Raw genomic sequence first — 27,930 nt, forward strand, 5'->3', positions numbered from 1 at the left:
TAAGTGTTTTATTTACGTGTGTTGTTAGTTACACACGAAAAGATAACAAAAAAATTAATGCATTATTCCTCTAATTGAGTGGCAGCTGTTGTGGTGTTTGTACTCTGAATATACCCAATACCAACTTCCCAGTCCCAATCGGTTAATATGGTAATAAACGAGGAAAGTTTAACCTATATTTCATTCAAGCTTGATAAACTTTACATACATAGCACTAAATACTCATATTTTGTCATGAATGCTATTTGAACTGAATAATAAAGAATGCATAGCATGTATAAACATTAAATTTAGAAGAACATACTGAAAACACTTAAAATTATTACACAAGGGTATGCAGATGCATCGCAAGGTTCGAATGAACAAAATCCTAATCTCTTGCATAGTCTCTTGATAAAAGAAACGCTGAAATAAGAGGTAATCGTAAACCATTAATAACTTCTAATACTCCATCATGAAAATCATAGAGAGCACCAGATGCCAAGGTTTTTCTACCGGAATCACTAACAAGAACTTCCGGGAAAACATATTTCGTTGAAAAGTTACCCATAAGCCTAAACTCCCGGAAGTACAAATTCGATTCTTCCGTTAGTATCCCACAAGTCTGTGGACTACTTCCGGCACATTCTAAAACAACGCACACTTGTAAATACATTCTATGTAAATACGTATGAAGACCATCAAAGGCGCCAAAAGCAACGAGCTTTCCCGATCCTTCCATCATCTGATAGTCAAATTCGCAACACAAACTATTATCACACACAGTTACAATGTCGCCAGAGTTTTCTAATATTTTCATAGTGTAGGTATCGTTGAATATTTCCCCCTGAAAAGTTCCAGATGTTTTTGATGGAGTATCATGCTCATCATTTTCAGAAGATGTCTTTTTAACCGAATCGTGTTTTGAATGTGAGGTTGCGTTTTGTTTACGATTTATCTCTGTTTCCTCTTTGGCATGAACATCTTCTTTGTAATTTGAATTCAAATCGGCCACTAGAAGTTTAGGTTGGTTACTTTTATCATTATAAAAAGTTTTGTAACCGTTTGCTGTATAAATGCCTGAACCGTAGATTGAATCTTCCGGAACTTGGAGATTGGCTGCAAGCAAGTTTATCCCCATTCCCATGGCAAATGCAGAGTGGAACTGTATTGAAGAAAATAAAGGTGGAGTATCAGTCCAAGCTGCCGGGTAAACAACATCTGTTATATTGTATTTTTCGATTAAACTGATTGCTGGCGTCTTATAAACCATATCCAAACTGGTAAACAGTCCGAATCTTCCGAATGGAGTATCGAAATATATGTGTTCCGGTTCCGCTGGTGCGTCAAACTGATCCTCATTGTATAAATGTGTTTTATGATATCGAGCTATCAGTGTTCCGTTGTGGTCAAAAACAACATCTGTATTGAATTGATAGTGACTATCAGTTGGACAATTAGAATCACTTGATTTATTGCATGTTTGGAAACTTCCCATATTAACAACCATGTAAATGTTATTGGCCTGCGCAATACAACTTAAATTCCACAAAATGTCACTGTTATTGTTATATTTTTGGGGATTAGTACATGGATTCCACGTGTCTTTGGTGGGGTCGGGGATATATTCTAGATACGGTTCAATTCCTTGCCTTGTGAAGTCATTCCCGTATAGACCATCATCAGAAAAAACAAGTATTTGAACACCCTGCAAAAAAACCCAGCTATTAAAGAAGATGATTAGTTGCAATAGCATTACCGTTAAATGTTTTACTGCATTGATGTTTATGGCCAAAATATTTGAAAATCTACAACCTAATACAAACTTGTTAATTTCTGTGTGTTTTGGCCACGTGAAGAGTAGTCTCATTGGCAATCATATCATATCTTCTTTTTTATATTTACAAACCCTGATAAACGCCAAAATGGACCCCTCTCCCATATCCAGACCAAAAAGTAATGCTATGTTAACAGGCTATCAGCAGGGTAGTAAGACAGGCGGATCGGATTGACAGAGTTGACCAAATTTGCTCAATCGGTGTATACATAGTATTTTAAAGTCTTCTCTATTAAGCCGGAGCTTGTGATAGTTTTGAACCTGTAGTGAGTTGAGATTTGTTTTGGTCGGTGTTGATGTCCTACTGTGCCTTTAGGATGAAGAACAGTAATAAAATACATAAAAGTGCTGTTTCTTTGCTTTTTTGTGTGTTTGTTTATGTTACGCATTTACCGATTTTATGTCATGGATTGATACCCCATTCCTTTGTTTTTTTCTATTATAATAAATCTACTGATTGATATTTGAACTGATGATCCTATTACCAGAGCGTGTCAATCACAATTAAAAATAAAAAAGAAACGCCCTTTTATAAAAAAAAAAGTGTATGTTGTTAAAGATGTTCTAGGACTTTTAAAACCTTACGCTGATCGTTATTGATGTCGTTTGGTTGCAATTATCTACTATCTTGGACGTATATCATCTCTGAACACACATTGTACGTAAGATGGTACATATTTGATAAAGGCACCTTACTTTGCTATCCTAATGAAGAAGTTTACGTAAACTAGAAATCAGACACGTGTTTCGTTTTACTCCAGATTTTCTGATTTAACAATTTTAATCTAAAGCAAGAACTAAAGTTATAACCTTCATCCGGGACACTCAAAGTGAATACTGTAAGCAAATGATGTATAAGAACCGTATAGCTGAATGACCATGTGACCAAAAACATACAAAAGGATCTAAAAAAAATAGCCGAATCCATCTAGTGTTAACATTGCCTGAAAGAGTTGATTCAGAATCTTGAGATTCTTAATAATTCATAAGTAAAATTGAGAATGGAAATGGGGAACGTGTCAAAGAGACAACAACCCGACTATTAAAGAGCGAAAGACAGCCGAAGAATATATATAAGCAACCTACTTGATTCTTTGCCTCTGAAGCTACATTGTTATAGATATCTATATTATTCATCATATTATCTAACGCCCTCTGTCTGCTAACATTTGTGTGTGTTCCATTTGGCTGGATAACACGATGGGCGTAGACTCCTGCTCTGTACTGTTTCTGAGTATAAACGACAGAGCATAACATCAAACAATTGAACACAATTATCCAATCGACAAAAGTCATCGTCAGGGACTATATTCTATATCTGAACACACTCTACACATTTATATTATATACATATATATTTATCAAGGTCATTTTCACTTTGGATTTACTTTAATCAGCTATGGCACACATATATAAATCTGTGTAAATAGTCATACAGGTCATTGAGACCAACAGTACAAATATCACATTAATATAAGCCTAAAATATATGTACATGCAGTATATATTTCTGAAATGTATAGAGATAGTGGGTCCACACCCATTGTAAGCACCTGTAGTCGGGCTATAATTTTCATAGGGAGCTAACATTTGATGATGGGTTTTATTTTTGGGGGAGGCTAGGATGACAAATTGTATCCTGCATTTTAGCCCCTCTCCCCATAAAAATCCAATCGTAGTTCTCTTATAAAAAATCTCTGTATTTAAGAGGAAAACAAATATTTAATTTCAGCTCCAAAACAGACAAGAGTGTAAAGGCTTAGATGTCTCTCCTTGTGATTTGATAATACTATAGCTACATTATTTTGATCAAGGTTTAATTTACTAGAGATGTGATATAAACTTTATCAAGATCGTTGAAAACAAGAACAAGGTCACACAAACCAAGACATAATACATGCTTATCTTACAAACATTCCATTCACCTAAAGCAATCGACTTAATTCTTGTAGTAAGGCGTAAGCACTTAAATGAATGTAGACAAATAAAACATGGAAAATTATATCAAGGTCATCTGAACCCTACAGACAAACATATACACCTTACAATTCCATAAGCCTAATAAGTTGACATACAAGGAATGCCAAGGACAAAGGAATGGTGTCAGACGGACATGTACATTGTCGAACGATAAAAAAAAACACAACCTTATCGTACATATGGAAATTAACCAATGTAGCCTTAAAATTCAATATTAACCTCATATGATAGATACACGGTTTCCACGAAGTTGCATCACACCAATTATATTCCTAGAAATGTGTAAGATATAAGTTAAATGTTAAATGTGCTAGGATGAAAATGTTGTCCTGCTCTTTCTTTTAGTTGTAATCTCTGTCCTGCCTTTTGTTTTTACTCTTTTCTGTCCTGCCTTTTATTTCTTAGTGTATCCTGCTTTTTTTTTGGGGTCCAAGTTGCAAATCAGCCTTTTTTTTACTCAAAACTCCTGTTCTGCCTTTTTTTCAAATTTCATCCTAGCTCCACCCCCCCCCCCCCCCCCCCCCCCTCCGCAAAATCAAATGGCAGCTCCCTCATCTCCTATACTCCTTCCCCATTCATATTGAGACTGAATGTTGTTTGTTTTTGTTTGTTACCTATATATATAATATGTTCTCCGTATGGTATATATTCTCTTACATGTCATTAACATTTCTTTGATATGAGATTGTACTGACAATCGTAAGTGCCAATGTTAACCTAGGCATTACATGTATACAACCGAAGGTCATTATCTATGAATTCTGTATGTAGGTGTATAGGTTCTCCAAGGACAAGATAATTGTTCTAACACGATAGTAGTTTCAATGCCTTAATGAAATCATGACACTGATTTATGGACTTACTCTCATTGTTTGTGGTAAGAACTCATTTTCTTCATTATCAACAGTTATAAACGAAATCAATATACAACAGAATGGAGTATGGTATTCAATGAGAAAACTTTCTACCACATATAATTGAGAGTGTAAATAGGGAATATGTCAAAGAGACAACTCGACCAAACGTCAGATAACAGCCATATGCCATCAATGGATCTTCAACGTAGTGAGAAAATCCCGCACCGGGAGGTGGTCCTCAGCTGGTCTCTAAATACAAATAAGTGCTAGTCCAGTGACAATGGACGTCACAATAAACTTCAAAACATATAAAAGAACTCAAATGGACGTCATACTTAACTCCATAACATATAAATGGACTAAAATTGTATAGTCAGATCGACATACATAAAAATTTGTAAAGGTTCCGCGGAACCCAGTGTCTTGCCTACTTTTGCTGTTAATCGCAGGCTTAACATCAACGAGGGAAAACATCAATAAAATATTCCTCTTAAAACTATCGTTTGATTGTATTTTTAAAGCTTCTGTCCAAGTTTGGTAAAAATCCAGGATAGTTTATGAATCTTATAAATGTTTTAAAACTTTAACTGCAGACTGTATGTAATGTTAACTGAAAGAAAAACTAAGTCCATCTTTTATAAGTTAAATACAGATAAACAGGTACAAAATTTTAACAAATTTTTTTTTCTAGGTACTAGCTTTTCATAATAAACAAACTTCTTTCAGAGTTTAGTACAGATCCAAAATAGAATAAGAAAGTTATAAAAAATTTAAAACTTTAACCACAGAGTGAATTTGTTATAGGTAAAATACGGAAAAAATGCAATTTTATTTTTACATAATTTACTTTTGGATACAATCCTATGATCATAAACAAGCTTCTGTCCAAGTTTAGTAGAAAATCAAAGGTAGTTTAAGAAAGTTATTAAAATGCCAAAAACGTTAACCGCAGAGTTAATATTTGTGGACGTCGCCGCCGCCGACACCACTTTTTCGACTAAAGTCGAAGGCTCGACAAAAACAGTGTCTATTGTCAATGGCATTTATCATAAGTCTAAGAATGATAGTTTTACCAGTAACAATGACACTGTTACAAGATTGTTTGACTCCAGAAACGGATTTAAGGTGAGGTGAGGAGGGGTAGGTAGACATAGGGTCAGTTGCCAGGGACCCTTCTTTTATGGAAAAAAATTGAAGCATCACTAGAACGGTCCCACTCTTGAGCAGTCAGCTGGCCTTCCTTATGCAATTTCATGATCCACCAACGGATTCTCCAAAACACACGTGACCAACCAGTGAATATAATGCTAATATTGTTCTAATGTGTTTAGTTTCAGTAATTTATGCTGCAAGTGTATGTGAAGATCACAGCACACAAGCATGTCAAAGACTAGCTGCCATTAAACCAGACATGTGTCAGGACAACTGTACATCTAGTCTATGTCCCAGAACATGTGGCCGCTGTCGTACGTACAAACTAAATACATATAAATATAGGAAGATGTGGTATAAGTCAATCAGACAACTACGACTATGTGTATGGGCTATGCTCATTGTTAAAGGCCGTACGGTGACCTATAGTTGTTAATGTTTGTGTCATTTTGGTCTTTTGTGGATAGTTGTCTCATTGGTAATCATACCACATCTTCTTTTTTATAACTCTTCATCCAAGTCACAATTACTAAAAGTAAACCATTACATACGTCAATATACGGTCTTCAACACGGAGCCTTGGCTCACCACCGAACAGCAAAGTAATAGGGCTAAAAAAATAATACTACTGTAAAACCGTTCAAACAGAAAACCAACGATCGAATCTACATGACATAAACAACGAGAATTCGACACATGTATGAACCACACCACCAAACGACAACTACTTGATTATCATATTCCTGACTTAGGACAGGTGGAAACAATTGCAGCAGGATTCAATTTTTTAACGGAACCAAACCTTCTTCCTTATCTGAAACAACAATGTAAAATCACAACATAGAAAGACACACTATAAAATATCAATTGAAATGGTTCAATAAAAAACGTAGTTACAAAAATGAGCATATACATTTTTGATGAGTTATGTAACCATCAATCTACTTACTCGTGCACAACACTATCTCTTATGAGTATTTTGCATGAACTGTTTTTAAGTGAAGTGAGTTTAAAACATTATTTCTTTCCATGTGGATTTCGTCAATGTATTATGGATTTCACGATTTTGTGATTATATTGATACAAGTATTCCAATTGTGTTTATGGTAGATACAATATAGCAAAAAGCATACTGTTTTTTTTAAAGATTTATATGAAAATGTTAGATAATAGTATTATTAGTTAGATTCTAATCAAATATACAACGGCTTCTATGATGTTTGATTTTGCAAATACAGCGTAATCTGCTTAAGAGACAACCGACCACTAATTGTATGTCCTATTTAATGCATTTGATATACTGTGGATTCAATATTATTCATTAGATACCAATTTTGTGGATTTCGTGGACACAGTCAAACCACGAAATTAAATATTCAACGAATGATAATTTTTTTTATAGGTTTGTATGCAGACTTCAGCAATACCTCGAAATCAAATATCCACGAATATGCATTTTTTTCTCAATCCACGAACATTGGTATCCACGAAAATAAATGAATCTACAGTAGATTGAACATGCATTAAAAGACCACCTGCCTTATACGACCATATTTTTGCTCTAGCCTACGTAATCTTTTAAAACAGGTTGTGCTGTGACATTGATTGCTTGTTACATACATGTGTATATGCAAATTTATGCTTAGTATATTAAATTGTTGAGAAGTAGATGTTGTTATCCTTTCAGCTCTGAAATGTTTCTCGTGTGAAAATGTCGACCATCCATCAGAGTGTAACCAAACAATCCAATGTGGTAGTATGGCTATGGTAAAATATTGACATTTTAACTAAAGATAGTATATAACACTACAGGGAGATAACTCTGTAAATATCAGCGATCGTTTTAATCACGTTCTATTGTTAAGGAAATGTAAATCTCAAAATAAGTGTTTGTCTAACTGCTATAATTTATCCGATGAAATCTTTCCAATGAAGTGTGGGGTTCAAGTATTTTGAAACCTTTATTTTTTGGTTGAACCAAAGTAAATATGCTGTCCAACTTTAATGAAAATTAAACGAGCCAAATTAATTTTAGTCAAGGTGTTTGGTACCACCTTAACTAATAAAAAAGCTTTTCTTCAATGACAAATTAACTAATGAAGTGTATGTGTGCTGTTGCTGAGATCAACTTTTTGTTGCGTTCTAGTTGCTCAGGCTTTTAATTTTCTATAATTGTGTTTTTTCTATAAATATTTTATAGTTGATCCTTTTTTTTTCTTAACCGTAGCATTGTCAGTTTATTTTTCTACTTAGAAATGTTACATAAATGTTCCTCTGGTATCTTACGTCTCACTTTTATAAAAATTTCCAGCCGTTTGACTTGTCAATTATAATTTTCATTATGTACGAAACGTTATTCCGATTTCATATAGTAGAATAGTGGTTTATATTTATTGCCAGTACCTTCTAGATTTGAATCACTGACATGAAAAATCTCGAATGCCTTACGATGAAATAGTAGTGTAGTACTTTTCATTGTTTTCCTTTTTCAATTTGACGTACAAATCTTTTTTAAAAACTCCCTAAAAAATCCCTAAAAAATCAACAGCTTGTAAATATTTAACAAATAAACTGATTGGTTTGAGAAATAATTATTCACAATACAGTTTTATTTCTCTCCAGGCATGTATCGCGACACAAACAGTAACAACACAGCTCCAGAAAAAGTACCAACTAAACTGTGTAGATAATAAAGCAAGTACATGTATACTAATTTTATTATAGAGATGATAGTATATTACTTTATCCCCGGCTTAGTATATATCTAGGATTGGTTAACGCACGTCGTTACAAAACCCATAGCCCCTGGGTGTTGCTAACTCATATCCCCGGACGTTGCTAACCATTATCCCGGGGAACTTTACGCAAGTTTTCCTTTGTCCCATGATCGCTCCTTGTGAAATATTGAATTCAGTACATTATCCATGATGTTTGTAATTAAATATTTGATTCATTAACGGTTGTGTCCTATTATGCTGATCATTTACACTCATTTCATTAAATGTATCTCTTGACTGCCACATTTTCAAGGAATGGGACTACTGGGTTGCGTTCAATATCGTAGAGGCTATCTAGTGCTACATCGATTTATGACTATTGAACGTGTATTTAGCCCAGCTGCTACATAGATATTGATAGCAGCTACGTAGCTGCTACGTAGCCGCTACGATATTGAACACGACCCTGACCTAGCTATGCAAATTACCCACGTTGACGTCACACCATCTATGGCATAATTCGCTCACAACTTTCAGTGGGCGCCAAATTTGACTCAATCCAGTTTCTCTGTCTCCGTATTAAAAACGTCTTATATTTGATTACCTGTAGGGTTCTACCAAAGGTAGTACAGACCCTACACCCCGTAAAAAATATATGTAAAATTTCCAAATTTCAATAAAACTTTTTTAGAGAATGAAAAAAAACGTTGTTTTTGCGTTACTTTTTGTACCCGAGTTTCCATAAAACTCACCCGATTCGGACTAAGACCGGGGATAAATTCGTTATCTACGTTCATATCCGTAGATATGAACGTAGATAACTTATAATATCCTGAATAGGGCTCTTCACGGTTAGTTCAGTCATATTGGATAGGGGGCAGATTTTCATAATGGAGGTGGAAATGGTATGAAAAATACGGGAAAACATCATTAAAACAGGGCAGTTGCTTGGAAACACACATAGGATTTCCCAAAATTCATACTATTTTCACCTCTTTCAAAAAAATCTGCCTCCTATCAAATAATGCCGAACTAACCGTGAAGAGCCCTATTGTTTGATGTTCAATGACTTTGAAATAGGTGAATACACTTTTTCGTCGATTCGGGATGATTTAAAGCTTGACACTTTGGTTTTTATTGTAGATAAAGTCTAAGACCATTTGTTTGGCTTGACACATTTTATCGCCTGTTGTATATTTTTATAAAACATGTGTTGATCTCATCCGTTGGAAGTCCGTATGAAGATTTGAACTTGCTCAAAATTTTCCACCGATCAGAACGGACGTCGACGGATAAAACATACTCTAAACGGACATTAAATGGATATGGACGGACGTCTAACGGATAAGAACACACGTGTAAAGGATTGAAAAAACACCCGTTAAGCCTCGGTCACACCTTACCGGATAGCACGAACGGACGCCTAACGGACGAAAATAAAAGTTGTCCGTTGACAAAATTGTTATCCGTTAGGAGTCCGTTGATGAAATGTACGGAAGCGTATTAGCGCCACACATTTTTTTTTTTTATTTTTCTTCTTATGTTTGCGTTATATCGCAAAGGTTTGCGTTATATCGCAAAGGTTTGCGTTATAACGCAAAGGTTTGCGTTATATCGCAAAGGTTTGCGTTACAACGCAAAGGTTTGCGTTATAACGCAAAAGGTTTGCGTTACAACGAAAAGGTTTGCGTTATAACAAATATAACGCAAAGGTTTGCGTTTAACGCAAACATAGGAAGAAAAATAACAAAAAAAAATGTGTGGCGCTAATACGCTTCCGTAGAAATGCCCAAATAAAACGGACGCGTATAACAAATGCTTAACGGACATACACCGGATATGCAACGTACATGTACGAGAGACCGAAACGTACTGGACAGAACGGGTGTCGAACGTACATCCAACGGACGAGTACATTCGTTACGCGTCCATTTTATTTGGTCAGTACATCATCGGACTCCCAACGGATAACAATTTTGTCAACGGACAACTTTTATTGTCATACGTTAGGCGTCCGTTCGTGCTATCCGGTAAGGTGTGACCACAGCTTTTCATTAGAAAAATCATATCATAACCTTTTAGGGAATATGTGTACTATCTTCACGTTGATTCACATCAAAATCTACCTTGACCAAAACCTTTAACCGGACGCGGGACAGACGGACACGAACGGATGAACAAACGAACATACCGAAAAACATAATGCCCCTAATTTACAACTATAAATAGCATACTTACTTCACTATCTAACAGTTGCACATACAAATGTACTTATATTCTACAAAGAAACTGATAACTTTATAATCAATAAATTATGATGATGGCAGTTTTATACGACCTTGACTGGCCATACAGCCCTCGCAAGCTCGGTAATAAGTTATTAAATGGATGATATCTCTAAAAGAGAATTCAGATAGATACATGTATCTTATTTAATTTGGGTTCTTTTTTGTTTTTGCATAGATATGCACAGACCTTTATGGCGTTGTTCCGAACCGTACTGTTCCGAATGTCAGGCGGGAAGTTGATTTGTTTGGAGGTTGCTGTGCGACAGACCTCTGCAACAAGTATGATGAACCTGATAAAATACCGGCGCCTACTGCGCATGCACATCATGGTATGTATCACTTTTTTTTTAAATAATTTACAGACTGTTTAAAAAATCGTCGGAAAGGATATAATATTCAAACTTATGGATCTGGGATTCATACACATCTAGTTTGTGAAGAGATATTTGATTTAGTAAAATGATATCACAAATGATATCACATTGATATCGTTATTGTTTTATTCATTATATTTTTATCATCAGGGGGATATTCAAACTCATAGATAAAAATAAACTGACAACATCATGGCTTATAAAGATAAAGATAAAAAGACAAACAAATATTACACAAGATACAGCATAGAAAACTACAGACAAAGCAATACACACCCTCCCAAAAGCTGGGGTGAACTCAGGTGCTCTGGAAGGGTAAGCAGATGAAATAATTGATTAATGTACGTGTAAAAATGTGTATCGCTTTGTTTTAATTCGTCAACATGCCATATTATTCATGAAAGAGGTGGAATACACTATTTTATTGTTTGGAATGAACATTTTATGCTATCGTATTAAATTTCACTTGAAAGAATCGCTCGTGCATGTAACAACATACTAGATTTTGACGAAAGAAATGTATGTATTACTGAAAAATTATTACACAAGTGTTTTCGAAGTCACAAACTAGTCAAAACATTTACTAAATGTCATCATCAGTACAAGGACATCATTAGTACATGTAACTATAAATTAACATGCAAATGATTATTCAATGCCCGACAGGAGAGAGCATTCTGTAATACATAATATATATATTTCAGTTCACACTAACGGTAATATTCATCTAAGCACACATTGTCATGTAATAGACTATATATTTCAGTTCACACTAACGGTAATATCCATCTCAGCACACATTGTCATGTAATAGACTATATATTTCAGTTCATACTAACGGTAATATTCATCTTAGCACACATTGTCATGTAATAGACTATATATTTCAGTTCACACTAACGGTAATATTCATCTCAGCACACATTGTCATGTAATAGACTATATATTTCAGTTCACACTAACGGTAATATTCATCTCAGCACACATTGTCATGTAATAGACTATATATTTCAGTTCACACTAACGGTAATATTCATCTCAGCACACATTGTCATGTAATAGACTATATATTTCAGTTCACACTAACGGTAATATTCATCTCAGCACACATTGTCATGTAATAGACTATATATTACAGTTCACACTAACGGTAATATTCATCTCAGCACACATTGTCATGTAATAGACTATATATATTTCAGTTCACACTAACGGTAATATTCATCTCAGCACACATTGTCATGTAATAGACTATATATTTCAGTTCACACTAACGGTAATATTCATCTCAGCACACATTGTCATGTAATAGACTATATATTTCAGTTCACACTAACGGTAATATTCATCTCAGCACACATTGTCATGTAATAGACTATATATTACAGTTTACACTAACGGTAATATTCATCTCAGCACACATTGTCATGTAATAGACTATATATATTTCAGTTCACACTAACGGTAATATTCATCTCAGCACACATTGTCATGTAATAGACTATATATTTCAGTTCACACTAACGGTAATATTCATCTTAGCACACATTGTCATGTAATAGACTATATATTTCAGTACACACTAACGGTAATATTCATCTCAGCACACATTGTCATGTAATAAACTATATATTTCAGTTCACACTAACGGTAATAGTCATCTTAGCACACATTGTCATGTAATAGACTATATATTTCAGTTCACACTAACGGTAATAGTCATCTTAGCACACATTGTCATGTAATAGACTATATATTTCAGTTCACACTAACGGTAATATCCATCTCAGCACACATTGTCATGTAATAGACTATATATTACAGTTCAAACTAACGGTAATATTCATCTTAGCACACATTGTCATGTAATAGACTATATATTTCAGTTCACACTAACGGTAATATTCATCTCAGCACACATTGTCATGTAATAGACTATATATTTCAGTTCACACTAACAGTAATATTCATCTAAGCACACATTGTCATGTAATAGACTATATATTTCAGTTCACACTAACGGTAATATTCATCTCAGCACACATTGTCATGTAATAGACTATATATTTCAGTACACACTAACGGTAATATTCATCTCAGCACACATTGTCATGTAATAGACTATATATTTCAGTTCACACTAACGGTAATATTCATCTCAGTACACATTGTCATGTAATAGACTATATATTTCAGTTCACACTAACGGTAATATTCATCTCAGTACACATTGTCATGTAATAGACTATATATTTCAGTTCACACTAACGGTAATATTCATCTCAGCACACAATGTCATGTAATAGACTATATATTTCAGTTCACACTAACGGTAATATTCATCTCAGCACACATTGTCATGTAATAGACTATATATTTCAGTTCACACTAACGGTAATATTCCTCTCAGCACACATTGTCAAATAATAGACTATATATTTCAGTTCACACTAACGGTAATATTCATCTCAGCACACATTGTCATGTAATAGACTATATATTTCAGTTCACACTAACGGTAATATTCATCTCAGCACACATTGTCATGTAATAGACACAGTCGTCTGCCAATATTTAGCCACAAACAGTGGTTGTCATCTGCCATGCGTGTCGACCTTGTGTCCCACAACCTGTGGAATGTGTTGTAAGTTAAATTTTTAACCATACAACAACATATTTGATATATTAATTGATATTTCTGGAAAATATAATTATGTTATAGATTGCATCACGTAAAAACTAGTAAATTTCATTAGACTGTTTCCTTTCTTTTCTCTGCTTGGCTCTGACAGCTGGACAACGAGGTTGGAGAAGACTAACGCATGTTTCAAGGGAGTCTATGTGTCAAAGTTTATTTTAGCCAGTGCGAATATTTTGTCAACAAACTAACCATAATACCACTATCAAGTTCATTAATAGATAACTACATTAAAATAATTATGACATTCGGATAGTAGTTATAAAGCATCACATGGAGTCGAATAGATCACACATAATTATGCATTTTATGTATTGGATAACCTCCCATATATCAGGGGAAAGAATCATAAACAAAAAAAATATTTTGATGTAAAATATGTTCCTTCATATTTTGCGATTCCCTTTTAATGACTTCATGTCTCAATATATTCCGTCAATTTTGCTTTAACCAGTTTTTATCCGTATAAGGCTAAGACTACTTATATAAAGCATCAGTTCACGGAATATGCAGTAGTTTTAATTTTCCGCATAAAATATGCAAGCAGACAAACAAATTCAAAACAAATAGAAAGAAAAAAGAAGACGTATCTACGGGATGTTATAATCGGTATACTCAAGGTACACATATACACAACCGGATACTAACAAAATAAGCACACATTATTTATCAATTATGACCAAAACATAAAAAAATCCAACCAGTAATAAACCATAAAAATGCATAAAAATTAGAAAGACTCATACATTGTAAATCTTTGGCGGATCCCGGGGGTGGGGGAGGGGGTGGGGGTTGGGGTGGGGGGTCGGACCCCCTTTTTCGGTCGATCAATGTATTTGAATGGAGACATATAGTTGGACCCCCCTTTTTAAAATGGCTGGATCCGCCCCTAAAAATAGACTTAAATGTATAACACTTTACAATGTCGAAAGTCGAATCACACTTATCTGTCTACGAGATCAAAAATGAATATTGCCTGTTATCATGCAGTTTTTATTAAGTAAAATTTTCTTTTAAAGACTCAAAAGAGTGACGAAAGATACCAGAGGAACAGTCACTCATAAATCGAAAATAAACTGACAACGCAATGGCTAAAAATGAAAAAAAGACGAACAGACAAAAAATAGTACACATGACACAACATAGAAAACTAAAGAATAAGCAACACGAACCCCACACAAAACTGGGGGTGACCTCAGGTGCTCCGGAAGGGTATGCAGATCCTGCTCCACGTGCATTTGGCACCCGTCGGGTTGCTCATGTTATTATAACAAATCCTGTTAATAGTCTCATTCAATAGGTCACATTCATGAAAGGGAAGGGAATTGTATTTACGACGTAAGGAGCATATCTGATATCATCTGTGAAACTGATATTCTATTACATTTTTAATATGTTTAACATTATCGTAACCCACTGATGGTTTGTAAAATAGTAGCAATAAACGATAAAGAGTTGGACTCATTTGAATGTAAATTGGTTTTATTATAAATTGCTGGGTGATGTATTTGCATGTATTTGGTTTTGATGTTATATTTGTTATTCTCGTGGTGTTTTGTCTGATGCTTGGTCCGTTTCTATGTGTGTTACGTTTCGGTGTTGTGTCTTTGTTCTCCTCTTATATTTAATGCGTTTACCTCGGTTTTAGTTTGTTACCCCGATTTTGTTTTTTTGTCCATGGATTTATGAGTTTTGAACAGCGGTATACTACTGTTGCCTTTATTTACAAACATTAGATATGTATATGTAACAAATCACTTTTATTGTTATAGCACTTACGTGTTATGAATGTTCGGCAACTAATAACCCAGGGAATTGTTCCAGCAGAGTCCATTGCAATAGTGATAAGGTACGGTAAATTTCGAGTAATTAATCGGAGATTTTTTTGGCAGAAGTCGAATCCTCAGCGGATCTTTCCATTAATTTCATTATTCTCACGAACACAATTTCTTTTCCTCACATCAACATTATCATCGTCTGCATTGAAGGAATGAATATCGACACTCGTTCATCTAATAATGAAATATAGCAAAAGAAAAAAAATCTGTTGTTTCGAGGTAATTTGTGGCAAATTTTAAATTTTAGATAGGTATAACGTTAAAATTTTCTACTTCATTTGAGGTGTTAAGGCTTTTGTTTACTTTCGCAGAACACTCCCGAACATTCTTATATCGTGTTTGGCTTGCCTAAGCTTTATATCTGCATGTGTGGATAACTATTGAATTATATGCGACTGTCATATAAGTGAGAGGTTTAGCTAGCTTTACAACCAGGTTTAATCCACAATTTTCTACATAAGACAATGTCTTTGCCAAGTCAGAAATATGAAAGTTCTTTGCAATGCGATGAATGTGTTTAAGTTTTATAATTTGACATTTGATTATAGACGTTCCTTTTTGAATTTCATTTGAGTTCGGTATTTATGTTATTTTACTTTTAACTTGTTGAATATTCAGGTGTTTTTTTTTTTATTTCTTTAAGTGTTGTGATGCCAGTAAGATGTTTTGATATTTATGCAGCATTTCAGTCTTCTATCATACACTATTTTAATAATGAAAAAATCATGATGCTAAACATGTTGCGTCTAGTCTAGTTATACATTCTTTAGCATTTAATTCCTTTTGGATTTGTTGTTTGAAGACAAAGTTTTCTTTTAGCTGCCTATATAAATATAGGTAGAAAAATCTAACAATTATTAATATATAGTCACAGTTTTCAAAAAAAATACGACTTCACTGAATATATTTTATTTTTAATTCTAATATGACGTCCTTATTACGCATTGTAAACAAAGCCGTGTTCCGTGGTTTTTTAACTTATCAAATATGAATTATAATACAGAGACTCCTCGGGGAGGAAACGGGAAACGCCAAACGTTTTTACTGTATTTTCTTACGCTTCGACCTATACAAATACTGAATTTGTCATAATAGAATCGAAATAATTCCTTCATGTCATGCTCTATGCTCATTTTAACATGGGTAGGCATTATAGTTGACCACATTTTACACCTCGCTAACGCTCAGTGTAAAATATCGATAAATATAATGCCTACCCATGTTAAAATGAGCATAGAGCATGACATGAAGGAATTATTTCTTAATTTGAAATATGCACTTGGTGCCAACCCTGATAATTTATACCGAACCAGTTAAGATTTGATAAACGATCTCAAATGTTTTATATTTCGTGCTATAGGAAGTGTGCATTGCTATAGAAACCCATCAATTTGATTTTCACGGAGGATACAAGCTTGGTTGTGCACCAAAAGAGGTATGTTACTCAGGTCATTTTAAAAGAACAGCAGAAGAATACCCGATTAAATATTTCAACACAATCTAGGATTTCATACTTGACACGGATTAAATGCTTTTTGAATTTTTCATTTTGGACAACGAATTCTAATGCTCGATGGAGTTCAAATATTTTATAGACTTGTAAGTGGAATAAAAGGGGCGTGATATACCGAATGGGAATATTCAACTCAGACTTTGGCAAATCCACGAAATTAAGTTTAGTTTAAACATATTTTATTTGTTAAAGTACAAATTGGATAAGACACAAGTCAAACAGACTTATGAAGTCTTCTCCATTTAACATTTATAGCAATATAATACAAAAATATATGTATGAGCATGCATGTAAAGAATGGTATATCTAAATATATATATAAATATGGATCAAAAGACGGAAAATTGAAGATTGAAGAAAAAGAAAACAATAATAATACAGAAAAAATAAATAAAAAATAAAAATAAAAATAAAAATATATAATATATAAATGAATAAATTATTTTGAAAACAGAAAAAAAAAAAAAAATAAATAAATAAAAAAAAATAAAATAATAATAATAAAAAAAAAAAAAACCCAATTAAAAAAAAATAAAAAGGACAAAAAAAAAAAAAAAGGGAGAAGAAATCTTAGATGATGATGTGTGTGCGATCATGGTTTGCTACCTAGACAATTTGAAATCTTTCCGAACTTTTAATAAACTCAAAGACATTTTTGAAAATGTTTCGGTTTTGCTCTAAAGTAAGAAGACAACTACCCGAGGTAAGTAGTTCTATGTTAATTTTACAATCATTTGGAAGCCAGCGAAGACTTTCAAACATTTTATTTCGTATGTTTGAATATAATATACATTTAAAAAAGAAATGATAGGAATCTTCACGATTAACACCACAGCGGCAGGAAGGGTCAGAAATAATGTTGACCCTATATAGATCATAGTTTAAGGATGATGCAAAACATCGAAGTTGGGTGAGAATTATATTCAATTTTCGATTTCCAAATTCATATTGCTTCGAAATTAAGTATCCACTAAAATACGATTTCTCCTACATGGACGAATATAAGTAAATCTATTTACCAGAATTGTTATCACATCAGCAACACGACGGGTTCCACATATGGAGCAGGATATGCTTACCCTTCCAGAGCACATGAAATCACCCCTAGTTTTGGTAGGGTTCGTGTTGTTTATTCTTTAGTTTTCTATGTTGTGTCATGTGTACTATTAGACATGTTACGAAAAGGTATATTCACGACGCTGAGGTTGACAATTTACACTTTAAATGAGGGGAACATGTCAAAATACAAAAGAGATTAGCTGTATATAGATATTATAAATATTGCGTATGGAACGAATATTCAATAATATTTGAACCACAAGAAATATAAGAAAAAGATATTCAAAAATTCTTTGATATTTTTTAATAAACTCTAATGCGGAAAGTTTTGGGGGAAGGGTGCAGATAAATGTGGAAGATGTGCAGAGCACGGAGACACGGGGTACACACTTAGGGAACTACCATTTGATTTTTATGGGAAGGGGGGGGGGGCTAGGACGAAATTTGAAAAAAAGTTGGCAGGACCGGAGTTTTGAGTAAAAAAAATGCAGGCTGATACACTTGCCAAAACAAAAAGTCAGGACGACAATTTAGTTTAAAAAAATGTACAAATGTGTCTTATCTAGGGGTATGCAAGCCCTTAAAAGACTTTGCAAGTATCCTTAGGTTTTACCAATTTATCTACTCGGGATATATATGTAACGGTAATTTTCATATACTTTGTTATGAAACAAAACAAAGAAGTGACCACATGTATTTTAATCCAGTTATTTGCACCCTAATTGTATCTAACGTGGTCTATTTTAAAACAACCAAAGAGCGTTTTTATATACGTTTTAGAAAAAAATACTGCCGGTCTTTTTTCTATTTCAGGTACAATGCTAGGGAGGTACCAGTTGTTGTTAGGGGGAGGGGAGGGGCATAAAAAAGTCAGAATAAACTTATTAAAAAGGATGAACCGAATAGAGTGATAAATAAAACAGGACAGTGAGAGATTACAAAACAAATGCAGACCAAAATTTGTCATCTCCACCCCCACCCCCCACCCCCCACCCCAACCCAACCAGACTATAGAGCACTGTGCAGGATTAGTGGAGCGACAGATTGGATTGTTCAGGAACTGTAATAATAAAATAACTAATCTATAAATGCATGGCTTACTATGTAAATATTATCAATCTAGAATCGAACGAACTTGTATAACTCTTAGACCCCCTTTTTTCCAGCCCCCTTTTTCGAGCCCCCTTTTTGTCCGGCTCGCTCACTCCTGCACGCGTACACCTTTCACGTCCTATATAATCGCCAGCAATGATACCCAAAAAGCAATTGTCATATTCGATGTAACACTATGATGTTCTAGATAATGTGATTTATATTAACCACGAAGCACATGATTTGAAGTTTACCTGTTCAAATCTATAATCAATGTTTTGACACCGTCCCCACATTTAAAGTCTTATTTGTCAACCTCAGCGTCGAGAATATACCTTTTCGTAACATGTCTATTAGTTGTATGTTTGTCTTTTTCATTTCTAGCCATGGCGTTATCAGTTTTATTTATGAGTTTGACTGTCCCTTGGGTATATTTAGTCCTTCTTTTTTAGACATGCAATAATTTACTGACGCGGGATATAGATGGGATATGTTGTGACACTAACTTTTGCAATGGAAACTATGTACCATCAACAACTGTGATTCCTTCTACCTCAACTGTATATGACAACAATCTCGGGATGCCTACAGGTACCATTATCACTTCTTATATTCAATAAACGATTTGCTTAATAACATTGAGAATTGAAATGGGGAATATGTCAACGAGACAACCACCATCAGCAAAACATAGTCGAATGCCATCAATGGGTCTCAACACACCAAGAAAATCCAGCAACTGGAAGCGTGCTTCAGCTGGCCCCTAAACAAAAATGTGTACTAGTTCAGTGATAATGAGGTCATATTAAACAACAAAGCAAGTAAGTTGTGGTATTTTTGTAAAGAAAGAAACCCGCTTAACTTATTATTGATAATTAATGTTAAAGTCGCATATTTTAATATTTATTTCTGAAAAGTTTAAACGTGTCAACTTTGTTTTACACTTTCATAAATAGTCGCATCAATCGTTTAAAAGATGTTTAACATGCCATTACTATTTTGTAATGCTGAAAATAACAAAATATTCAAATTTATATACATATAAAATATAATGTAAAGGTTAAAACAAATGCAACTATAACCATTAAGAGATAAGACATAGCACCAATACCATATTTCAATCTTAAAATGTCAATGAAATTGAGTGACAACAATCTATCTAATTACCCGCTTCGTAAAAACACGAGCAACACGATGGGTGCTACATGTGAAGCACCACCTGAAACCAACCCAAGGTTTTGGTGGGGTCCATGTTGTTGTTGTGTCCCTATTTTTGCGTTTGTTCACACGCATCTTTGACTATGTTAATATAATGAAATTTGATGCTTCTGTCGTACAAGTGAGAGGTTCAGCGCTATAAAACTTGGTTAATCTCACCATTTTCTACATTTGAAAATGCCTGTACTAAGTCAGGAATATGACAGTTGTTTTTTGGTCATTTGATTAGGGACTTTCTGTTTTGATATTCCTCGGATTTCAGTATTTCTTTGATTTTACTTTTCACGGTTTTAGTGGTATAATTGATAATTGTTAATTGTAGAGATTATACATCAAATCTAGTACTAGTATGTGAAATTATATGAAAACGCCCATTTTAATTATTTAGATGTGGGATATTTTATTATTTCCCCGAGGGTATCACTAGCCCAGTAGTCAGCACTTCTGTGTTGACTTGATTTATCATTGATATGTTTATAATTATAAATTAACTGTTAACAACACTTTTTTGAATTACTAAGGCTTTTCTACCTCATGATACCTTAGCTGTATTTGGCAAATTTCTTTGGTTATTTTCGGTCCTTTATGCTCTTCAACTTCGTACTTTATTTGGTCTTTAAAACATTTTTGATTCGAGCGTCATTGATTAGTCTTTTGTAGACGAAACGCGCGTCTGGCTGTCGCATATGTAAAATTTGAATCAATGTATCAATGATGAGTTTATTATGTCTACAAAGGTTGTTATCCAGATCTTATAAATGGCTGCCCTGTTGGATTTTCTAGAGAACGAAACAGTTGCTATAGTATTGGACGAAAATGGAAAACTATGACAGACGCCAGAGTAAGTATAACAATATATAGGACGTTTAAAAATATCTTAATCTCGAAGCTAAATACAGAGTGCAACATATCATGTTAGGAAACTTTTGTGGATTTATTATTATTTATTGGATGCCAATTTTCGTGGATACAGGTGAACGAGTTACTGTGGATTAATTACTATGCATTGGATACCAATTTTCGTGGATACAGGTGATTTTTAAATATTCAACAAATTGCACATTTTCTATAAGCTTGTATACAGACATTGGAAAACAGCGAAATTAAATATCACCGAAATGTTTTCCCTCAATCCACGAAAATTAGTTCCCATTTAAATGATTGATTTTACAGTAAAAGCTTTATGATTAAAGTTCAGGTATAAACCTTATTCAAAATTTACAATTCCTTGCTTGAACCTATAGGAGCATTCAACCGGATGGACCATGTACCTCGAATGCATTATTTCACCACCGGCAAAGTAATACAACATACTATAAAGTTTTCGCTCAAAAACTGTATGTAGAAAAAACATGTCCCTATGAAAAAACGGACGGAGGGACAGTGGTAGCAAGAATATGTCCTGCAAAAGCTGCATGAATTTTAATTTTAAAATTTGGGACTGCATATCTGATATAACTGTATTATGAATTGCCTTATCAATAAAATTATATTTACTGGTAATTCATATCTACGACACCAACTTATTTCATTCTAAAGCAAAAATGCACTAAACACCAAATTAATAAAGCAGTGTAAAACATAGATAGATACTGAATCATAAAAACAGATAAAAACAATGGAGCAAAAAAGCAATACCAAGATTTTATACCGGGGTATTAGCCTCACGTATTTATGTTAACATTGCTAACTTTTATTGACCAAATGGTTGCGCTTCAAACGGAAACAAGTTTCTAGAATTATTTTCTATTGTAGACGGAATGTTTGAGAAATTGCAGCAGACTTGCAATTATAAGCAGCGAAAGGGAAAACGAAGACATTACACATTTTTTACAACGTGTTTCACACCATGCAAATGCTTTCCATGGAGTGAATGAAGGTTGTATTATCTTATCCCAGGCATAGATGAGAGGGGGAATGACCTTTATCGGGACTCCGGGATCGGGTGTTTATAAGCTCGGAATTTCGGGAATGATCCTTTCGGAATCCGGGAATTATTTTTTTTCAAATTTCGGGGTGTCGGGATTTAAATTCGGGATTACGTGATTTCATGTTTGTAAGTCCTGGATTTCTGGATTAGGATCCCGCCGATCACCCCCCCCCCCCCCCTTTTCCTCTAGATTACCTAAGCCGATATTTGGCACTTTTTGGGAAATTTCAGGTCCTCAAATCGCTACAATATTGTACTTCTTTTGGCTTTGTTACTATTTTGATCTGAGCGTCACTTATGAGACGAAATGCGCGTCTGGCGTATCAAATTAAAATCCTGGTACCTTTAACTATTGTATTATATGTCCTTAACATATCTTTCTATTGTATAAAATGGTATCAAATGCATTTTTCTAAATGAAATATATTGTTTTGCAGAACAAGGAAACGAAACTTTTTTATAAACGCGCATACTTAAGTTCCGATCAGTCCAGCAAGATTAAGCTCATTAGATTCATTTGACATTTTTTCTGATTAGACTGTTATGTATGTAATATGCTAAACTGATTTTCATATGTGTATGTAAAATACTAAGATGTCGTATTATTGCTAATGAGACGACCATCATCTACACAGCAACTTTTGCATAGGTACTATTTATGTACTATTTATGTACCACAAATCTGTAGTACGAAATCTACTATTGTGTTACTTACGAATTATTGTAATATTTAAGTATCTGTATTTTACAGTACTTGATTTGTACTTGAAATTTAAGTACTACAGTTTTTTGGTTGCATGGTTACATTTTCAGGATTTTGGACGTTTGTCCTTTTTCAAATTTCATGAAGTTATGATGTTCAAATATGGAATACTGTGATCATTGTTGGTATTATTTTGGTACCAATATTTTGAGTACAAATCAAGTACTGGAAAATACAAGTACCTAAATATTACAATAATTTTAAAGTAAAGAAATATATAGTACTAAATATTACAAGTAAATTTCCAGTACTACAGATTTTAAGTACAGAAATAGTACCTATGCAAAAGTAGCTGTGTAGAATCCAAATGACGGCGATGTAAATATAGGCAACAGTAGTATGCAACTGTTCGAAATTCACAAATCGATTGAGAGAAAAACAAGCCGGGGTACGAACCAAAACTGTGGGAAATACATCAACTATAAGAGGAGAACAACGACACAACAGAAACATTAAAATGCAACACACACAGAAACGATTTATTAGATAATAAAAGGCATTTTCCTAACTTGACACAGGACATTTTAAGAGAAAATGGTGAGTTGAACCTGTTTTTGAGGCTAGCAAAACCTCCCGTTTTAATTGCAATGTTAAATACTAGTATAACACTAAAATGACAACATTACATGGCAGGAAAAGATACAAATAAATTGAAGAACATATATAGGTTCACTGTTTATAATACACCACATCGACTGGCACTGTTTACATTGTTGTTTTCGATTCATCCACACGCCATAGTAGCTATATTTTGTGTTTTGTTTTCGAGTCATCCACACGCCATAGTACCTATATTTTGTGTTTTGTTTTCGAGTCACCCACACGCCATAGTACCTATATTTTTGTTTTGTTTTCTAATAGAAGGTACTATATATTTGGAAAGTAGTTGACCATTTAACCAAATATTTTTTAATGGTTTTTATGTTTCGGTATTTTCTCAACAGCATCATTAGTTGTTTTGTATTGCACTATTTGTTTGCAAATACGCTAGATAAGACTACAACGGTGATGATCATTAAAACTACATGGTTGATATTAAGTGTTCAAACTCTAATATTTTCATTATTATTTGTCGCCTCTGATGGCAAGGGTATCACGTTTTCTGCATGAAACTTAATAAATAATGAAAATCATTCAAAGACACTATATTGTATTTCTATCATGACAATCGATGCTTGTATAATATATAACTGGGTGAAGGGGCTCAGTAGTGCAGTGTCCTAAGTAGTCGAACGACTATTTACTTAACGTATCAACGAGGTTGTGAGTACTAATCTAGCAAATGAAATGTACGCTCGACTCTAATCTACTTTGACTAGGAGTTTCAGATTTTATACTTAAGGTGGATGGGTCCCCTAGCACTCTGGCTTCCGCAATCAATAAAAACTGACCGCCATGAAGTGGCGTTTTACACTAATCAATCAATCAATTAATCATTCAATCGAGGTTTGTTTGTAACTTTTTTCAGATTATCACTATTGGATTGAAGCTTATAGAAATCACGGTGGTAACAGCCCATGGCATTGGCCCAGTATTGGTTCTAGTTTGACCTACTCTCATTGGAGAAACGGATCGCACCCTCACCAAAGTCATTATTTGGAACGTTGTGCCAGCATAGGTAAAGGGGAATGGAATCATCATTCTCCTCATGGATATTACTGGGATCATCATAGCTGTAATGCAAAATTTGCTGCACTATGTGAATTTCCCCTAGGGAATGATCCTTAACTTTCCTTTAATAAAACTTCCAACAAGGTTGCCTATTTAACATTTTGATTCGAGCGTCACTAATGAGTCTTTTGTAGACTAAACGCGCTTCTGGCGTAAATATATTTCTTTTATCCTGGTATCTATTATGCGTGTATTTGTAAGATTGTTTGTATGTTTTTAACGTTCAAGGATATTGATGTCAATTTAATGGAATTGTATACAATTGTTATACTAATCCTGGTACCTCTGATAACAAATTATACAAGTGATATGTTAAGCTTGCTATAAAACTAGGTTTAACGAACAATTTTCTATAAGACAAAATGCGTGTGCCAAGTCATGAATATAAAAAAGAAAAGTCACAAAAATACTCAACTCCGAGAAAAATTCAAAACGGAAAGAAATGGAAAAATTAAAAACTCAAACAACTCAAACGAATGGATAACAGCTGTCATATCCCTAACCTAGTGTATGAATTGTTCTCCATTCATTTGATGAGTTTGAGCATATGCTTTTGCAATTTGGTAAGGGACTTAAATAATTATCTATTTGTATACCCCGGAGTTCGTTTTTGTTTTTAATATTTCACTTTGTATCATCAGAAATGCAGAAAATGTATTGATGTCTTCCTCTTATGCAATTAGCTACATTTGTTGAAAAGCCTTCGGAATTTTGCGTGATTCAATCTCGGCAACTTCGTTGGTTTTTTTTATTTTCAACTCTTTCGATTTGAGCGTAAAACATTACATTTTTGTAAAACAAACGCGTGTTTGTTGTGCAAAAGTTGAATTCTGGTATCAATGATCGCATTTACTTGCAAATGACGTACAATAGATAGTATTTAAATGAATACACGCAACCAGGACATTCACTATTACGTATTCTGTTTCTACACCTCAAACGGCACAGAACAACATGTTTTACTTCATCCAACAAATGGACCAGAACATGTTTTCTTTTTGTATTAATATATGTTTGTGTTTTCATGATACGAATGAAATAATATAAGTTAAGCTTTGGCTATTTTCATTGGATTTAAGATTGTGTCTGGAAAAAAAAACAAAAAACAAAAACAAAAACTGAACTTATATGTACACATAGCAAATTCCACGTTTGTAATGTAGGATGCTGATACTGAGATTGTTTTCAAATTAAATTTATTTTGTTTATATTTTATCTGTTTTGCAACTCTTATTTACACGTGAAAACGTGAATATGTTACATATTTAAATACCATTATTAGTGTCACAGAAAAAACGAGCTCCAATGCAAATTTAAAAAATCTATAAAAATTACCAAATTTAATTTTACACTGACCAATTTCAATATATACCAACTTATTATTGGAATAAAACTTAATATACTGCAATACCGTAGTGCCTAAATGTTCTCTCTGATTGTTTTTTATTCGACCACAACGTTCTCTACGTGTCTTTGCCACTTGTATGTTGTATGTTTTCATACTGCTAGAATCCATCTATAATAAATTGTTCTGTATTTCTGAAGTTACATTGTTACAGTTTTTTTTATTTGAATATTGATTTTAAAAACTTTATTTGTTATAAAAACAAGTTGATTGAGAGTTATGTCAATATTGGACGAGAATAATGATTGCTTAAGCTATCAATTAAAGTAATTAAGTTGGTTTAAAGCTGAAATTTGGGATGTTATTATCTTTAACTCTTTTTATTTTGTATACTTAATTTTTTAGTATGTGAAACACATAGAACACATATTGTTATAACTTTTAAACCTATGATATCAATTTTAATGACCTGACACTCTGTTTGGTAATTTTATTGAACCAATACGAAGATTATCCGTTAAAGTCGTTGGTTTTATATAATAGAAAAAGGGACTGAGTAAAAAGTAAAATCACAACTATACTGAAGTCAAAGGAAAATTCAAAACGGAAAGTCAATAATCAAATGGCGAAACCTAAAGTTCAAAATGTTTTTATCTGAAAAAAACCGGAAGGTTTAAACTAGTTTTAAAGCGTGTTTAACCTTCCACTTGTATTATCGTCTGTAAAACAAACAAAACAGTATAATACACAAACAAAACATTCTTGTATAATTGATATATTAAGTTTCTAGTAGAGCTCTTTTTTATTCCTTCTACCAGCATATATAGGTTATGTTTTTAAAGAAGTTATAACCAGTTTGTTGATAAACACTGTTTATTTATAGCGTCAGCATCATTGTTTAGTTATTTTGTTCTCTCTCTTTCTAATCTATACCATCGGTATGAAGTGTTGAATCATTAGTATATATGTCAATGACTGAATGTGATGCCTCTAACGTCATATCATTATTGAATAAAACGACAGTAAGGTGCCTATTTTAGATCCTTGAGAAACCCCATATTTAGTCATATTAAAATCTGAAGCTGTATTACTTGAGCACACATTTTGTGATCTATCTGAGGGATATGACTTGAACCTTTTCACTAAATGATCTGACACTCCATTTCCCTTTTCATCCTGAATGTGACCAACCGAATTATACTATTTACCGGGTGCGTACATTTTTGTATAAATAATAATAATAATAATGAAAATTTATAGAGCGCCCTATATAAAAAATAAAAATTACTCTAAGGCGCTGTACATTAAGCATAATAATAAAAACAAATCAAAGACAAAAACATAAAACATATACTGTGTTAGATTCAAGTACTAACATAAAAAATAAAATAAAAATGCCTACCATAATATAAAAGGTCCATTCAAAAGAAATATTGTAAAACAACAAATTAAAAAATAAATAGCAATCTAGGTTAAAAACATGCAAAACAAGCAAAAATCACAAATAAGATGCATTAAAAGTTTATACAAAACTACATAAACTAGTAAAAACCCGTAAAAGAGAAAGGAAAAAGTCTGATTAAAAAGCAATGCGATAAAAATGAGTTTTTAGCTTGGATT

The 27,930-nt window shown here is 33.5% G+C and overlaps 3 protein-coding genes across 3 annotated transcripts; 2 read left to right on the plus strand and 1 right to left on the minus strand.

The window, feature by feature from the left end:
• Positions 1-370: 370 nt before the first annotated feature.
• Positions 371-3,123, minus strand: LOC134728065 (pantetheinase-like). The gene is made up of 2 exons (XM_063592462.1): positions 2,903-3,123; positions 371-1,687 (listed from the first exon to the last, which is right to left on the minus strand). Exons 1-2 carry the CDS (start codon positions 3,110-3,112, stop codon positions 371-373), a joined length of 1,527 nt encoding a protein of 508 aa, XP_063448532.1. The 5' UTR covers positions 3,113-3,123.
• Positions 3,124-4,523: 1,400 nt separating this feature from the next.
• Positions 4,524-25,074, plus strand: LOC134682162 (uncharacterized). The gene is made up of 12 exons (XM_063541737.1): positions 4,524-4,672; positions 5,984-6,118; positions 7,492-7,571; positions 8,427-8,498; positions 10,985-11,138; positions 13,690-13,827; positions 15,654-15,730; positions 17,080-17,154; positions 19,836-19,974; positions 21,339-21,442; positions 22,357-22,480; positions 24,763-25,074. The coding sequence occupies exons 1-12, from the start codon at positions 4,636-4,638 to the stop codon at positions 25,020-25,022; spliced, it is 1,395 nt and encodes a 464-aa protein (XP_063397807.1). The 5' UTR covers positions 4,524-4,635; the 3' UTR covers positions 25,023-25,074.
• Positions 11,537-13,610, plus strand: LOC134681499 (uncharacterized). Its single transcript, XM_063541136.1, is given in 6 exon segments — positions 11,537-11,540; positions 12,198-12,236; positions 12,271-12,486; positions 12,521-12,583; positions 13,318-13,356; positions 13,453-13,610. Coding segments are annotated over 6 exon segments (519 nt in total).
• Positions 25,075-27,930: the final 2,856 nt, after the last annotated feature.

Source organism: Mytilus trossulus, chromosome 8 (genome assembly GCF_036588685.1).
Source record: "Mytilus trossulus isolate FHL-02 chromosome 8, PNRI_Mtr1.1.1.hap1, whole genome shotgun sequence".
Lineage (NCBI taxonomy): Eukaryota > Metazoa > Mollusca > Bivalvia > Mytilida > Mytilidae > Mytilus > Mytilus trossulus.